General features: G+C 37.9%; 1 protein-coding gene across 2 annotated transcripts in view; it reads right to left on the bottom strand.

Annotated features, from left to right (window-relative positions):
• BAIAP2L1 (BAR/IMD domain containing adaptor protein 2 like 1) overlaps positions 1–14,208 on the bottom strand; it is a 65,717-nt gene that overhangs the window by 51,061 nt on the left and 448 nt on the right. For both annotated transcript variants that reach the window (XM_024208436.3, XM_024208437.2), the window contains exon 2: positions 2,622–2,697. In XM_024208436.3, the coding sequence (XP_024064204.2) occupies positions 2,622–2,697 (76 nt within the window). The remainder of the gene's footprint in view (positions 1–2,621; positions 2,698–14,208) is intronic.

The following is a 14,208-nucleotide window of genomic DNA, read 5'->3' as shown; positions in this document are numbered from 1 at the left end:
CATCTCTCTGTCCCCGACTGCCCCCGGAACCCCTGCCCCTGACTGCCCCCTGCCGCCCCATCCAACCCCCTCTCTCCTTCCTGACTGCCCCCCCCGGGACCCCTGCCCTCATTCAACCCCCCAGTTCTCCCCCCGACCGCCCCGCCCCCTATCCACACCCCCGCCCCCTGACCACCCCCCCGAACTCCCCTGCCCTCTATCCAACCACCTCTACTCCGTGCCCCCCTTACCGGGCTGCCTGGAGCACCGGTGGCTGGCGGTGCTACAGCTGCACTGCCCGGCTGGAGCCGGGCCATGCTGCTGCCGCCACCACACAGCACAGAGACCGGGTCAGGCCGGGCTCTGCAGCTGCGCTGCCCCAGGAGCTCACAGCCCAGAGCATTGCGCCGGCGGCGGAGTGAGTGAGCTGAGGCTGCGGGGGAGAGAGAACAGCAGGGGAGGGGCCAGTGTTAGCCTCCCAGGCCAGGAGCTCGGGGGCTAGGCAGGACGGTCCCGGGTGCCGAATGTGGCCCACGGGCCATAGTTTGCCCACCTCTGCACTGGATCATCAATCATCCTGGGGGCGTGGGCTACTGAAGTAGCCTGAGGCAAAAGCTTCCCTCTTCTTGCATGAAAATGAGAAACTTCTCACTATGTTACAGGTCCCTGCAGTCTCTCACTCCTTTCTAAGCCATCTTTCACAGGGGTTTAGTATTCAAACTTTCTGAATAGATGCTGCCAAATTAGCCTCACCTACTGGATATAGGATACAGAAGTCCAAGAGATCAGTATGGTGCTCTGATCTAAATCCAATATTCTCTCAGGCTGGAAGCCACAATTCTATTTTCAAGCAATAACTTTTAAAATTTCTCCACCACTTTCACCAGATATGATTGAATGATTTGGAGCAGACTGAGTATGTGAGCAGGAGTTTGTCTTTTGTTAAGTTATATCCCAATATATGCAATCTACATTATTTAATGGTCCTTTTTAAAAGTAAGATTTTTCTATGCTTGTATAGCTGGGTTGTTTTTAATGGGAAAACATACTATATAATCTCTTCACCTGTTTAATGACTGGTAACTTGTAATACAGAAAAGAAAGGGAGATTCATGTAACCCCACCGTATCTACAAAAACGGTAATGAAGCATTCTGTGTCGGATTTAAAGTTTTACTTTTTGTCCGTTTAATTCTGATTTATGTGAGAAGTCATGATACATTTTAGTGCTTGGGAACAGAATATTTACTCCTTGTTACAGCTTACATAAAACAACAATTATATCAGATCTCTATTGTTGGCTCCCATAATGTGCTAGTTGCTCATCAGCTGTTGTAATTAAACATTCATTCGTATTAAATTGAGCATACATACAAGACCTGGTACATCAATCTGCTCTTAAGAACACATTTTCTGGTACACAGTACATAACAGCAATGTACTTCTCCAGTGCTGCTGTAAAGACCAGGTACATTTTATACCACTGTTACAAACACATATTTTGTTAAAATGGACACTAGAAGAATTTGGCAGCAATAAGAGGTTTGAACTGCATTTTCAAAGTGTTAGTGAGCAATACATAATGAATCAAAATAGCGAGTATGAAACCTTTTCAAAATGTTTAAGTATTGTTGTCATATACAGTACTGCCTTCATTCTATAAACTGCATAACCAATATAAAGCATTAGTTAATTGAATCTAAACAGACATTTTTGTAATACGTCAATTTTCCTTGTATTTGTCTCCATCATGCTGTAATTTACTGTTTTGCAAAATATGCACTGGAGTTTGAGAGCGAAGAGATATCCCAGTGGCTTTTTGGTTGAAGATAAATACATTACCCTTGACATGTTCATGAAGTCTAGGACTGTGACAAAGGAGAATGACAAGCAATAGACACCTTCAGCCTCTTGAATCAGGTCATATTATTTAGGGGGTCCACATCTCTCTAATATGAAATTGTTCCATAGGTCCACGTAAAAGAAGGGGTCCCTCTAAGCAAACTCTGGGGGTCTAGAGCCCACTCTTGTAAATCAATTCTTATACAAACAGTGCCACTAAAGTCGATGGGTATATGTCACATGAGAAAAAGTTTGAGATTGGGTCCGAGGACACTAATTCACTTATTTCAATTTTAACTAGATTTAAAAAGTGACACTGTCTAATTTTTTTAAATCTAGTACAATCCTGCAAACCTTACTCATGCAAGTAGTCCCACTGAACTCATGGGGCTATTTGCATGGGTAATGAATACTTATGTGAGTAAGAGTTGGCAGGAACAGGTCGTTTTTCCATGCATTTCTAAAGACACTTAAGATATTAAAACATCTAATTTTTTTAACCTTGATATTATTTTTACATTTCCACTAAGCTTGGACAATGAAAATTGATTAGTCAGTTTCACTTTATTTTTCATGCAGTAGCACTATGGTAAAATGTTTGGGATGTAAACACTGCAGCTAAAATCTTATTTTCACTGATTTAAAGAAAAATACAAAACCTAAAATTAATAGAAATGATGATTTAACATGCAAAATTGAATTTAAACTTATATATAGCTTCTAATATCTTAAAACAGCATATACATTTAAAATTAAAAGTTATAAAATTTATAATTGAATTTAAAAATTAGGAAGACTTACCATTAACAGCTTTTTCATAATTTTTCCCCAGGTTTATTACATTCCGTAGCCCAGGATTGAACTGTTCCATAACATTCTGATGATCAGAAAAAAGCCACATTATAACAAAGAAAACTCAGTGCATGCAATAAGTACATGAAAAAGCTGATTGGAGTCGCCACAGCATAAGCCAGCACTTGTCTACATTGCAATTAAAAAACTGTGGCTGGCCCGTGTCAGCTGACTTGAGCTTGTGGGACTTGGGTTAGCGGGCTGTTCAGCTGCAGTGTAGACATTCAGGCTTGGGATGGAGTCCAAACTCTGGGACTCAGAGAGAAGAGCATCACAGAATTTGGGCGCCAGCCAGAGCCTGAACATCTACACTGCAATTAAATAGCATCCCTGGCCCTGTGAGCCCAAGACAGCTGACGCAGGCCAGTTGTGGGTTTTTAATTGCAGTGTAGACATACAGGATTTTAATCTCAGATGCAAGGCACATATTGAAAATTTGCTATTGTGGATGTCTGACCTCCACAGTGAATTTTTTTTGGATGCTGGGCATTCAAGATTAGGATATCAGTGCAAAATTAACCTCTGGCCTAAGCAGTGCAACACTTCCAATTTCAATGGATTTGTGCTCACTTAAAACAGAGATGAATCTGACCTTTTCTCTAACCTTGGTAAGAGTGCTCATACATTCAAGACTAAAGTTTACACAGATCCTTCTTTAATGAGAGAGAGAGAAGGGAAATCCCTTTTCTCCACTACTACCTAAATACTTTAAGACAAAGAAAGACTACGGGCTACTATTCAGAATTTGGATATTCCTTCAAAAAGAAAAGATACTTTTGAGTTTTCTGACTAGACAGGTGACTTGGAGATGACTTAACACCTTCCAATCAAAAACAATACAGCGATGGCCCTACTGAAAGGTTTTTTGTTTTGTTTTTTTGGTGAGTCACACAGCATGGCATTTTGAAAGAGTAGTTCACACATTCAATTTCAAAGCTCAATGTATTGTATGGTGTCAGCCCAATTTGAGCGATAATACTTCCACCCAAAAGTAAAATGAGAATTACTGGCTTCCTTCAACGCAAAACAAAAACAACAAAAAACCGACTACAGCTGCTTTTGAATGTTGTTACAATTATTTTGGCTGGAGCAACTAAGACTAGAAATCCAAAAACACATAGTATAGCTGCCTTCATAACCACCAAATTCTAATAACAGGTGAAGTGGCAGAGATTGTGAAACTGTCATTCACAATTCAGGAAAATAGCTGCATTGGTCCAGTTTAGAAAAAAGTAACCATTCATTGAGATCCAGTTTTAAACACTCCAAATTTTAGAAATGCCTCCCCTGTCGAAAAGTGGAAGGAGAACAGCAGCATTTTCCTTCAGACCAAGATATTCAAAAGTGCCCATTGATTTTTCGGTGCCAAAAGCTGAGACATATTGAAGAGGCCTGATTTTTCAGAACATCCATCCTTGGAAAATCTGGCCCTTTAAAGGTGTCTCAAATTGGGTAATAAAATGGATGCACCCAATATTACTAATTACTTTTAAAAAAGTTGTGTCTGGTGTTTAGCTACTTGGTAGGTTGCTTGAACGGTAGTCCAATGGATTTATGTGGTTGTGGTTTAACTGTAATTCAGATAGTTACCCCATTTATGTTTGAAAAGAAAAGGTAAAGAAGCAAAAGAGGAGTGGGTTGATCTTGCATTCCTTACTCATGCTAAACTTCCACTGATATAAACAAGACTTATGCCTGAGCAAACAACACAGGACTGGCTATATTTATCATATTACTGGTCATTTTAAGCTAAGTAGTTTCAATATTATGACTCTGTTTTCCCCTTGTATGTCAAATACAATTCCTCATACATGTAAAGGAATTTCCTCTTGATAGCCACAAATACTGAGCAATTAATCTTCACAATATATACTTTTATTTGAATATATATACACACCTCTACCTCGATATAACTCTACCCGATATAACACGAATTCTGATATAACGCGGTAAAACAGTGCTCCGGGAGGGGGCGGGGGGGAAGAGCGGGGCTGAGCACTCCAGCGGATCAAAGCAAGTTCGATATAACGCGGTTTCACCTATAACGCGGTAAAATTTTTTGGCTCCTGAGGACAGCGTTATATCGAGGTAGAGGTGTAATATATATATATAAAATGCTAATTTTTGTGAATCACTGAAATTTTGCAATGTTTATAATTTCAAATTACCTCAAGCACTCTACAAGCACTTATTATGCCAAAGCAATGCTATAATTCAAATATCACATGTGAAGGAAAATGAAATGGAGAGAAATATAAAATTATACTGTATTAGTTCTGCACTATCAATTTTAAATTGAACAGTTTTAAAAATCTCCCATCTTTTTCAGATTTTTTCTCTCTGTGATGGCTTGTATAGGAAACCCAGCAGCTGGAAGGAGGAGGGAGTGTCTTATACTCGCAACAAATACATTCTATTAATGATGTGTTTTGACATCAACTTATACATACGTTACTGAAAATTGTTCTACAAGTCCATTATTTTTTGTTTAAAAGCAACCTTTTCATTTTCTGACATATTTCTGTAATGGTACATCAAATACAAAAAGAATAGAGACTTTTACAAAAATAAGTGTTACAGGTTCTGAGAGAACCTAGAAAAAAAGACCTACTAATAAACTCTGAAATATGCCAAGTAAATCTACAAATCCGACAGTGCTACATTACAAACCACTAGAAACAAACAAGGATCATTACATATCTGAAAACTCACATAGTAATTGAACAAAGGAGTCTGACCTGAAACACTGGCATCTTTTTAGATGTTAGTCAAATAAATGTACTTTGAAACTCAAGGTGTTCAAAATAAACACTTTCTGTTTAACAGAAAGAACAGACAACAATGAAAAAGTTTTAATCTTTTGCATGCTGTACTGGTAATATACTGGCAAATGTATGTCTATTTAGTATATGCATAGACCAAAAGAATGTGATAAGAACATTTTAAAATTTAAAAAAATTTGGGAAGAAAAAAACAAAAACAAAATTGTCTCTTAAGGCTATTCAGACACCATAAAGAAAAAAAGAAGCCTTTTTTACAAAGCATCAATCCACAATCAAATCTAGTCAATTTATAAAGTGAAGAATGAGTTAAAATCGGTTTCAAGTACCACCTCACTTGTGTTTTTATGGTCCTATTTTCCTTTTTCTAAAAAAACCCCATGCAGAGAACAGAAGAAACTAGATGACTGCACATGAGAAACAATTAAAGTGATTGATACACGCAATGATGTCAAACTGGAGAGAGAGAGAAAAAAACATTTCCCCTATATTGTTTTGTTATAATCTGGAGTGTTTCTTGTAACAGCGAGTAGATTATTTTCAAACTCACTCTTTTATACATTTAGTAGTCACAGATTCTACTAATAACATTTAAAATATATGTGACTGTTTATATTTTGTTGGAATGAGAAAATTATAGGGTTTAGATACTGCAGTGCTTACTCATGCACAGCTCTCACTGAAGGCACACTGTAATATAGCATCCTAAGGATGTGTATACAAATGTATAGCAGTGACTAATGTCATACTAAAGCCCTGTCAGACAAGTCTGTTTTGTAATAGTAAAAGAATTATAGCATGTTTCTGTTCACCCACTTGAAAGCATTTTTCTTACAGAATTAGACTCCATCCATCAGTAATTCACCATGTTGACATCAGAACCAACAAGACTTAAATGGATATCTTCTGAACTTTTCCCTCTCTAGTAATGCAATATTTTGTTTAACAAAGATGCACACATGTACACACATACACGAGCCACTGAATACATTTATTTTTCTCTTTAACATACCGACTTGGCCCAGGTACTCTCATTGCTAGGAAAACATAGCAAGGAAATGTTGATTACCCCCAATGCCTCACTTTGAGTGGGCAATGTAACCGCTTCCCTCCGGCAAGCGGTTGCTAGACACATGATCATGAAACCTACTTTTAGTACTGATAAAATTCCCAATTATTGCCACGACTCTGACCTTCCACTTCTGTGTAATGGTATTGAAAAGTTTGTGGCCTGCAACCGCAGTGCCATTAGTCCTTATACTTCTTTGATAACTTTCAATTTGGCTTTCCAACTGGGTAGACAAAGACTGTACTAGCTTCATTGTTCATCTCTTCCTAGAAACAGACAGAAGTCCAGGGCCATAGTATTTTTTTCCCCATCCATAAGTAGATTTCAGTACCATTGACCATTAGATTTTGTTGACTCTCTGCAGACACTGGCAAGTATAGACAAGATTATGATAGAAGAGTAAGTCCACTTAAGTATAGAGCGTTCTCAAGAAGAGTTCCGCTATATCACCCTTTCTGCTCATGGTATATATGAGGCTATGGGGAAAGCCTGAGAATTTGGCCTGCATTAATGAAAGACACAACTCGTGGATCTTTTCTCTAATAGACCCAGATGTGGCTGGAAGCCTTTGCACTGCCACAGCAGTTGACTGTTAGCAGAAGTGCCCCAGCCAGTCTCTAGATTTTAATGTTTGAGGGATGGAGACAGGACATTCCCAATGGAAGGTCCTATGCTCTGGAATTTGCTTGTCTGATTCAATGCATTGGCCATAGTTAATTGACATTCGTGGAACAGTGCAAAGCTCATCTATTTTCCTCACGCTTTTGTCAAAGGGGATGGTTGGTAGGAATGTTCAGCATTACTTTGAGGGTTTGGGGGGAAGGAAACAAAGTCCACTTAAGTTTGTTATCTGACAGCAAATTATGCATTTTATTTTTAAAATGTCCTACTCCAAGATTATTAAACTCCACTCTTCAGACAATCTCAAAAAAAAAAAAAAAAAAAAAGGCAACTGAATTTATTAAACAGGGTTTTCTTCTGTTCAGCAGTAGAGAGAAGCAGGATGAATCCTATCATTTTATGAAAACCTCAAGACAAGCAAAAGTCTGATCTGTTTATGTAACTTGATTTGTAAAGTAATGACACTTCTTGCCCCATCCCCCAAAAGTCCCACAAAAATGCAGAATATTTTTCAAAAAGAAAATGGCTTTATCTTGGAGTTATCTTTGAAGTTGATGGGAGCTGCAGGTGCTCAGCATTTCTCAGGGCAGACCCAAATTTTCTGATAAGTATTAGTATTTTACACATTGCTGAGATATTTCATATTTTTAAAAAGTGATTGCTTTATTTTTGTTGAACTCCAGAAGTAGCAGAAAAGTCACCCAGGGATAAAACACTGGATTTAAAAAATAATTGGCAGAACATGCTTTTTTTTAAATAACATCCCAGTGTTTTATAACTTCTGCTATTTATAATGTATTGAAAGAAACAATAACCCAAGAGAACTTTTACTAATATGAATTATTTGTATTACAACAGTGTGTCTAGAGGTCCCAGCTGAACCAGGAACCCATTGTTTGAAGCATTATACAAACACACAAAAAGAAATGGTCCCTGCCTTGAAGAGCATCATCCAAATAGACAAGACCACACAATGCCTTAGGGCTTGTCTTCACGTACTGTGCCGCTGTAGTGCTTTAGTGAAGACACTACTATGCCGATGGGAGCGCTTCTCCTGTTGGTACGGTTAATCCATCTCTGTGAGGGGCAGTAGCTATGTCAATGGGAGAAGCTCTCCTGTTGGCACAATGCTGTCTAGACCAGGGGTTAGGTCAGTATAACTACGTCGCTCGGGGTATGGATTTTTCACACCCCTGAGCAATGTAGTTATATCAATATGTTTGTAGTGTAGATGTGACCTTAGTTTTCACCAGCGGGAGTGTAAATTCTAATGTGCACCAGCGTGTCACGAACTAACTGGCTTATGTGGACCCTCTGGCATGCACTAAAAGTCCCCCAATGAAATGGGACTACATTTCACATGCAAACAGTACTACATTAATGCGCACGATAGATCTTTTAGTACTTGCTCCATGGGCCAGTGAGCGTGCAACAAGCACAAAGGATGGGAAAGGAAACAAATGAAGTGACAAAACCCAAGTCTCCTACGTGTTAGTCCAGTGCCTTATGCTCTGGTACCACAGTGCCTCTTATCTAGTCATAAAAATAGATAACTAGAAGAGAACAATAGGCATATAATCAGCTCATACAGCTTTCTGATCTTTAGGATGAATGGAAATTAAGAGGAGACACCTATTCAAAACAGACATCAGGAAACGTCTTTTTATGCAAAGTACAATAAAAAGGCAAAATGACCTGCCATGAATGAGTTTGAGAGAAATATACTGTGGTCATTCATTAAACAATTATATGGAGTTGTACTCGAGTCCACTGCTGGGTGCCTTCAACTCCTATTGAAGTTAATGGGAGTTGAATGTGCTTAGCACTCTCCAGAATTAAAAAGGAACCAACCTTGCATTTCCACATGTTCTCTCTCTTTGTAATATAAAACAAACACACACACACACACACACACACACACGTATTCCTCAATTCCTGCTACTATTATAAACAGTTTTAACCTTCTACAATGGGTCTCATTTGTTTTGGAGTTCTTTCCTGTAAATGCTCAGCTTTGCTTTTTATTTTGAGATACACCTATGCAAAACAATAGCTCAGCAGGTATGAACACAGCTAAACAATACCAAGAGTCCCTGTAGCTCCAGGTTTACATCCTGCTGACACTTTAACCAAAAAAATGGATAGATTACTAAACATACAGCATGTGTGTTTGTGTATAAACCTTACTATTCATATTATTACAGTGTTAGATATTCAGTCATAGCAAGACTGAGCCATACTTAGTAGTTATTAATTAAAATTTTATATTGGACTGATTACATGTGCTATTTCATATTTAAAATAACTGCAAATTACATTTAGAAGAATCCTTTAATATAACAATTTTATGTTTGGAAATCCCCTTGAGATTTCTTTAATTGACTCAAATAGGAGTCAGATATAAACATACATAGAACAAATCGTATTGTACTGTGCTTAAAACTTTTTTTTTCTTTTCGCATGATCATACTACGTCTCTATAACAAATAAAATTAGGGCCTCATTCTCCCCCTCCTCATTAAGAGTCACATCCTGTTCCACTGAAGGCAATGGGAGCTTTACCACTGATGTCAATGGGTGCAGAGGCAGAATCAAGTCCTAAACCCATTTTATACTGGTGTAATTCCACGGCAATCAACAGAATTACAGTGATGTAAAACAAGATTAACAAAGTGAAAAAATTAAGATCCAAGTGTTTTCAAACCAGGTGAGATCTTATGACTGATTATCAGTCAGCTTGCCAAACATTTACTATTTAAAGGAGAAACACATTAAAGCGTCATCCATCAGTATGTTTCAAATATAAATTCTTTTTCAAGAGGTTATGAACATGTGACCCAGGATGAAATCTAGGTCCAAATGAAGCATTAAGTTGGCACAACTCTATTGTGGTCAATACAGAATCATATTTTACACTTAGGTGGAATTTAGCTCTTGGCACTCCAGATCTCAACCCGGTAGTGTCTTTTACATTTTTAAACAAATTTTTCAAATAAATTTTCTTTAGGTTTCAGTAGTACAAGACAATTGTTTTGAAGAAACCCATTTAAGGTTCTTAAATTGATTTTAATTTGTTTTTAAAATGAATGTGGTAGGCAGTCCATAATCTAATCACTGGTCAGGGCCGGCTCCAGCGTTTTTGCCGCCCCAAGCAGCGAAAAAGGAAAAAAAGCCATGATCGGCGGCACTTTGGCGGTAGCCGCTTCATTCTTCGGCGGCAATTCGGCAGCAGGTCCTTCCCTCCGAGAGGGGCCGCCCCAAGCACCTGCTTGCTACGCTGGTGCCTGGAGCTGGCCCTGCCATCGGTCCCTTTTTCTTTTAAAGGAATTTAAAATAACTATTGTCAAGATTCTTAACTATGCATATATAATTACATATTTACATGAGAAACCGTTATTGTCTACCAAGAAAGTATTATTTAATAATTCCATACATTACCAGAAGAACCTAACACTTCCTGGAGTAAACAGGATATTTTAAAAACTGTCTAAATATGCACTTAGAATGATTGCTAGGTTATATACAGTTTAAAATCTAGGCTTAATAACAAACACCATTGAACTATAAGGGCTATCACCCCATCAAGAGTTCTGGAAACCTCATAAGCCACAAGAGCGCAGCACGAGTGTCTTGTGCAGTCACTAGAACATAGAAATGGAATTATAGCTTTCTAATTCAATGCTTTCTTGGTTATCATTTTGCATAGTATGCGATCAGATGATTCACTGGCAGTTTTTCTCTATACTGCTGCTAGCATGAAGTCACATTGGCTGTAGTGGCCTTCCAACAAGTGAATGGCCTAGCAGTCTACCTGGGGTCACAAAATATCTACTCTCACTGCAGAGCCTCCTGATTCATAGGTGCAACATCACTCCAGTAAATTATTAGGGTTGTGTGCTATGAGGAAGGTTGTGGCTGCCTTTAAATTATGATCTTCTACACCCTCAAGTTTCATCCTGCATGTGCCATTGTATCATATACTCAAAAGCTATGTAATACCTAAAGAATAAGAGGGCAAGATTAAGTGTCAGTCTTAACTCTGAAATTCTTTGTTTTTGTTGACTTGTGGCTTTAGGGTGGTGGCTGTAATAACAATGTTGATTAGTTTTGGGATGTTCACTTTTTCTTTTTATATTGTTAAATTAACACACAAATGATACCCCAAAGAAACATGAATTTACAGTCTACCTTGTCGACTCATCTTTTAGCTAATCTGATTATTTGTGTAAATATGTGTAAGAACTTCATACAGAGTGAGTAAATATGTATTTAAAGGGTATCCAATAGCATGGATAGTACTATTAATACACTACAAGGGAGGCAAGGTGGGAAACAGACAAGCAAGAGAACCTTTAATTTTCCTTTTCCAATATCTTTCAGTTCCCCTTCAAGCTATGATTTTTTCAAGGATGAAAGCCTATGTCCCACCATTTCTCAGTTCCTGTAATCCTGTCACAATCCAGCATTTGTAACATTACAATTAACTTTCAGAGCTTCCTCCTGCAAACTTACTCAAGAAAATGATCCTATTAGCAATAGGCATACTTGTGTGAGTGAAGGGTTTGCTGATTTAGGGCCTTTATTGGTAACTGTGATGTCACAAATATTAGAGATTATGTAAAAGACATGACAAGATAGAGTGTAGAGGAGGGAGCTTTTATTTATACACAAAGAACCTGATCTTCCTTCCAATAAAGTCAATGGTAATTTTGCCCAAATTTGGTATTTTTAAGCCCCCTAGTCATAGGTGCTGGAACTAGGGGTTTTGGGGGATCCAGTAGGCCCCCCCCCCGGCTTGAAGTGGTTTTCATCATAAACAGGGTTTACAGTTTGGTACAACGGGTCCCAGCACCCCCACTATACAAATTGTTCCAGCACTCCTGCCCCTAGTGATCAAACAGAAAACACAACATGATGCCAACACAACTGGACTAATTGCAAGAATAAAAGGTTGTAGGATCAGTGTGAGAGTAACAAAACAAATGGGGGGGGGGAACCTTACAGAAACAGTTTGAGGGATTATAAACAGTCAATTTTTAAAATTTTGTTTTATGAAAACATACCTTGACAATGTCATTATTAATTATTATTATTATGTATTCTCTTGTATGAAAAAAGACTAGAAATCCTTCATTTGGGCTCAAAACTGCAAATGCACATATGTAACTTGATTCACAAGTGTTTTTTGCAAGTCTGAGCACTTTGTCTGGTAAAAGATAGTATGCAAAACTAAGATTATGGGCCAAATACTGCACTCATCTCTCAGCCAAAACTCTGATTTTAAAGAGAGTTTTTCATGAGTAAGGATTACAGGATTTGACTTAGTATGATTAAATTCAGTGTGTTTAAATAGAGACACATGCAGAAATTGTAAGTATAAAGACTTTTAATATAGGTAGTTGTTGAGTTTGGAGAAGACCGAGTTTCAAAATAAGTATGTACAGGTAATGTAGAGAAACAAAACATTCTGCAACTAGCAAAACACAGGTGTGTGTGATTTTTTTTTTAATTATTAGAATTGGATTGTCACTCATAGTTCATATACTTCTACATGAGGCTCATTTGTGGTTGTGTGTACATATTTTCACAAAATGGATTTTGTATCCTATAGATGTTGATTTATTACAAGCTTTAGCTTATGATGTAAGTTAAAATTTAAAAAACTTTTTAAAGAAAAATTTCACACCCCATACATGAACTTACACATAACTAATCAGCATCCAGACGTACAGTTAAGTATGTCCCCATTTATGAAATCAGATCCACAAAGGTGGACTCCTCTGCTGATCTGTAGCCTGGCTGGGGCTCAGGATCACCGCATGAGTGGATCCCTGTGAATCCGATTGCCAGACTGGGGCCCATGCCAATAACTTTACTCAAGTGCTTAAACATTTTTAGGCTCCAGCCCGGAGTGAGAATCACTGTTCATAAAACACCAGCAGTAAAATACCCTATTATCAAAATGGGCTATATGAATTACTGGTCATTTAAAGTTATTGATTCTGCAAAAGAAAAAAATAAATCTTGAACTCTTTAGGGCAAAAGAGCTTTAACACATTGTGGATTATATTGCAATAGAGTGTTATGTGCATAAGCATACATATAAACAGACTTGCCATAAATTGGGTTAACAGTTGTCATATTGGGGTATGTATACCCCACAACCATTAACTTTTCATGGATTTATCACACAAAAAAACAAAAGCAAAACCCAAAACAATGCAAGAGTCATAAGCTTAGTTGAAAAAAGTGAACACTCATGGCACAAAATATTTTAATTAATGCTCTACTGTTTTCCATGTGAAACTACAAGCAGTTAAACTAATATCCTTAATGATACCATAAAAGTTTTTTGAATTTTTTTGTTTTATTTAACCCTCCTCCCCCCCATACACACACACACATTCTTCTGTAGTGGGGCATGTGTAAACATATCCTGGAGAAAACTTGCTTAGTAGCAGCCTGATCAAAGTAAAAGACCCTGACAGTTTGGGAGTAGTATATAGAGGACTATATTATCATTATCCTGGGTATGCTGAGTTCTCCTATATTGTTTAGAAAGGAAGAATAATGCAAGTATGCTATACATCAGTGGCTCTCAACCTTTCCAGACTACTGTACCCCTTTCAGGAGTCTGACTTGTCTTGTGTACAGTGTACCTCTAAGTTTCACTTCACTTAAAAACTACTTGCTTACAAAATCAGACACAAAAATACAAAAGTGTCGCAGCACACTATCACTGAAAAATTGCTTAGTCATTTTTACCATAGAATTATAAAATAAATTGATTGGAATATAAATATTGTACTCGCAATTCAGTGTATAGTAGGAGTATAAACCCATCATTGTCTGTATGCAATTTTAGTTTGTATTGACTCTGCTAGTGCTTTTTATGTAGTCTGTTGTAAAGCTAGGCAAACATCTAGATTGAGTGGATGTATCCCTGGAAGACTTCTACAGTACCCCTAGGGGTAAGTGTACCCCTGACTGAGAACCAGTCAGCTTTATATTGATGTGTGTTTCTGAAGAGTGACCTTTACTGTGCCAGCTGCCCTCTCCCCCGAGG

The sequence above is a fragment of the Terrapene carolina genome, unplaced genomic scaffold (genome assembly GCF_002925995.2).
Source record: "Terrapene carolina triunguis isolate 2854851 unplaced genomic scaffold, T_m_triunguis-2.0 Scaffold93, whole genome shotgun sequence".
Classification (NCBI taxonomy): domain Eukaryota; kingdom Metazoa; phylum Chordata; order Testudines; family Emydidae; genus Terrapene; species Terrapene triunguis.
Note: the sequence above shows the minus strand (reverse complement) of the source record. Positions and strands in the feature narration are given on the sequence as shown.